Source organism: Gavialis gangeticus, unplaced genomic scaffold (assembly GCF_001723915.1).
Source record: "Gavialis gangeticus isolate Ggan-Ray unplaced genomic scaffold, GavGan_comp1, whole genome shotgun sequence".
In the NCBI taxonomy this organism is placed as follows: domain Eukaryota; kingdom Metazoa; phylum Chordata; order Crocodylia; family Gavialidae; genus Gavialis; species Gavialis gangeticus.
This window is the reverse complement of record NW_017729032.1, coordinates 126,111,644-126,115,198: the sequence shown is the minus strand read 5'-3', so window position 1 is coordinate 126,115,198 and position 3,555 is coordinate 126,111,644. Positions and strand designations below refer to the sequence as shown.

Genomic DNA, 3,555 nt, shown 5'->3' with positions numbered 1-3,555 from the left:
CAAAAAAAAAAAAAAAAAAATGCAGCAAGTAGTCCTGAAATGCATTAATGCAAAAGTAAGCAGCACTTTGTTATTATGGGCATTATATAAAATTATATCAAAAGCATTACTATTTTATATCAATGTTTTACTATTATTAATATTTTTTAACATAATACATGCAAAGAGATAGATGTAACTACAAATTGTATTGCTACTAAGCATTCACATGTGGCAAGTGCTGGCATAAGAAATTATTATTTAAAGTATAAACTGTAACTGTCTTGACAAACCAAGAACTGTGGCATTAAACATTGTGCTACAAAATATCACAGTGAAAACAATGTGTAAATGTTTAAAATGGAGTCTCAATCTATGTACTAAAAATTAGCATGTTTGTTTAGCAATGCTTCAAACCATGTTCTGAGATATATTTAAAATGCCTAATCAGAATGAGTAGCTTTGCTAAATAAACATGTTGACCATATAAGGCCTCTTGAGCAGTTCCTAAAACTCTCATAACACAGAAGTTCTGAATGGTAGGAAACTTTTCCCTTGAAGTTTTAGGAGAACACTGCATTTCCAGGGAGTGCATTTGATTTTCAATTTCATCATCAATGCATTCTTTCCCATGAAGAAATACAGAGGAGTACTAAGACTGGAGCAAACACAGGGAAGAATAAAAACAGAATTTGAATTTAAGTGAATCTGAAAATAACAAAATTGTAAGTTGTGCAGATGTTATGTAATCTAGAACTTTAGTTACACTTCTAACAACGCTTAACAATGAATACAATCTATACACATTAAATGAAAAGCTGCTATTTGTCCTCAAATCAGTAACATGAAATTTGGGAGAAACTTTTAAAATAAAATCCATTGTAAAAGGGACCATGGAAAATTAATGAAATGATCAGATTATTTCTAAATAAAAGTCAAATACATAGTCACTTATGCCAGTTCCTAATTAGTTAAGTTTATTACATTAATTTGTGCACTCCAGATCATTTCAGAGCATAGCTACATATTGTAATAAAAATGTAATGTAAAATTGAAATGAAAACGAATGCATACAGTTTTATTGTATGTTATGCACGTATTGTCTGGTATTGGCATATGAAGGCCTTCACATAAAGACTATGAGAAATAAAACATTCAAACTCTTTAGGGAATTGCAATTAATAATTTTTATTAATTTTACATCTCTTATTTTGAGAAACTGCTTATTTAAAGGACATGGACTGTCTAATTAAAACCCAGGTTGTAGATATGATAAAATATTTACTCCTCAACTACAGCAAGGTTCCTTACCTTAAAATTGAGTAACCCCATTGCAGTTTCCACAAAAGGGATTAAATTCATTGGTTCTACAAGTGTTCGACCTTTTAAGTGATGTAAAAATCTGTCTGAAAACTAAAACCGGAACAGAAATTATCAGAATAAAATTAATTTATTAATATCTGCCTGAACTCATACCTTTTAAATTTTTTCTACCTGGTCTTAATTACAAAGAAAACCAGAACCATAGTAAGAATAATAATAATAATAATAAAAACCTTTAAAGTAGGTCTGTTTTGAGGCCTACAATTTTGAACTGTGGTGTTACTGTATATTTTTAAGTTTAAAGGTTTAATTGCAAAAATATTTACTTAACACCTATCACCCTGACTTAGTTAAATGCAAATCAGCAGGCCCTTAAAAACAATGAAGTATTGATATACCTGACATCCTGTTTTGTTTCAGGTCTAACACTGACATCACTGTAACTGTTCCGCAGCCTTCTAAGTGGCATCCGTATTATGCATTACGGCACCGTTACCCTTTGTTCAGGAGTCTTTTTCTTCATAATTTTTAGCTTACCTAGGAAGGCCTTAAAAAGGAAGTTTAATTCTTTGAAGACCAAAGCTTTCCAATTTTTTCCATGAGACCAGTTCACAGCTAGCTTTGAGCTGCCAGTGGGGTAGCCCAAATTCCAAAATCTATCATCTGGAAACATACAAAAGCGCCTGCACAGATTTTTCCCTTTTCAAAAGAAAAAACCCACAACCTATATTGTAAATCTATTATGTCCGTCTAGATCAAGTAATTTGTGAGGAGATAAACATATCACAGGTATGGCAAAAATATTTTAGTAAATAAAGACAAAAATAACACATGCATCCATTTTAAATTTAAGGAATATTCAACCATTAATGGATATCAAAGGAAAGGGAATTTTAATCATCTCTCCATTCAGTCTCAGTTGGGTAAATCATATCTAAGAGATTTGCATAAATATAAACCATCAAAGACTTTTCATCTTCAAAGGGGGTTTCAAGACCCTATAAGCTTTGTACTGTAATCATCACAGGTCACAACCCTGCAGGAATAAGGCTGCTATGGCAACATAAAAAACTAATGCTTAAGGCTTAGCATAATATTCTGACTAATAGAAAGGAAACTCATTTTAAAAGCTGGCAGCCTATTTACCAGAAGCTGGATTAGAGGTGTTATTTCCCCTTTTAGCTTCCCTCCTTGCCCCTCCCAAAAAGAAAGGAAAATCTAATCAGTGAGATCTTTAAAAAGCTTTTGAGCAATTTGCAGTAACTTTACAATTAGGCCAAAATAAATCACATCCTACCCTCCCCATATTTTCTTTGCATCATCATCATCATCACCATCATCATCATCATTATCATCACCATCACCTCTGTAACTTTACCCTGGAGAAAAGAATTCAACTAGAAATTCACTGCCATGCAAATGTGAATGTGTACAGTATCATAGGTACAGCAACAGAAAATAGTAAACTTTTCACATGCAGACTGTGAACACTGGAAATGGTGGAATAGAATAATTTCATTTCCTTTAGTTCTTAAAAAATCAGATTTTGATTTTTTCTAATGGATGCTACTGGGTATATATCTTACACGTATGTTTAGGAGATAGAACTCTGTATATTTCAAAACACTTAAAAAGTCTCATTGTTGACTTTCTCCATTTTAATATCTTTTGTTTTGAAGGGGGGAGAGAAAATGTTTAATGAATATTGTTGCCTTTCCTTTTCCTTTTAAAATTTTGTTATAAGCACCAATACAAAAGGTAACTAGTGGAGAAGTTTCAATTAATTTTTTCAAAAGGAGACAATTAAATGTTTCCGGCCTGGTAAAGTGTTCATTTCAGTGAGAGGGGGGAAAAAAAGAAGGAGGGGGGAAAAAAACAAAGATTGGGGAGGGGATGAAGTAGCAGGCCTCAGCAATTCTTTCAATTCCAGTGCACACCCAATAGTGTGTTGGGAAGAATGCACACTGTTCAGGATTTGTGGGAGAATTGTCCCATGACAAAGGAGGGAGAGTTACGCTTGTTATAGTCCAATAAGCCATGCCAGTCAAACAAGTACCCATACTAGGGACAAAAGGAAAGCAAGAGATTCTCACACAAAAGAAAACAAGTAAGCCCATCTTTTAGTTGTGCATCAGCCTCCAGGTTTTATGCTTCACATAAATAAAAATGAGGGGAAAAAATAAACAGCTTCTGTTACACTACAAATCTCAAACAAAATTATATGTGTGTGTGTGTGTGTGTGTGTGTGTGTGT

General features: G+C 33.1%; 1 protein-coding gene across 1 annotated transcript in view; it reads right to left on the bottom strand.

Moving 5' to 3' along the window:
- Nucleotides 1-3,555, bottom strand: part of CLYBL (citrate lyase beta like) — a 174,519-nt gene that overhangs the window by 27,758 nt on the left and 143,206 nt on the right. Inside the window, exon 4 of the mRNA XM_019523832.1 lies at nucleotides 1,291-1,392. Within this exon, the coding sequence (XP_019379377.1) occupies nucleotides 1,291-1,392 (102 nt within the window). The remainder of the gene's footprint in view (nucleotides 1-1,290; nucleotides 1,393-3,555) is intronic.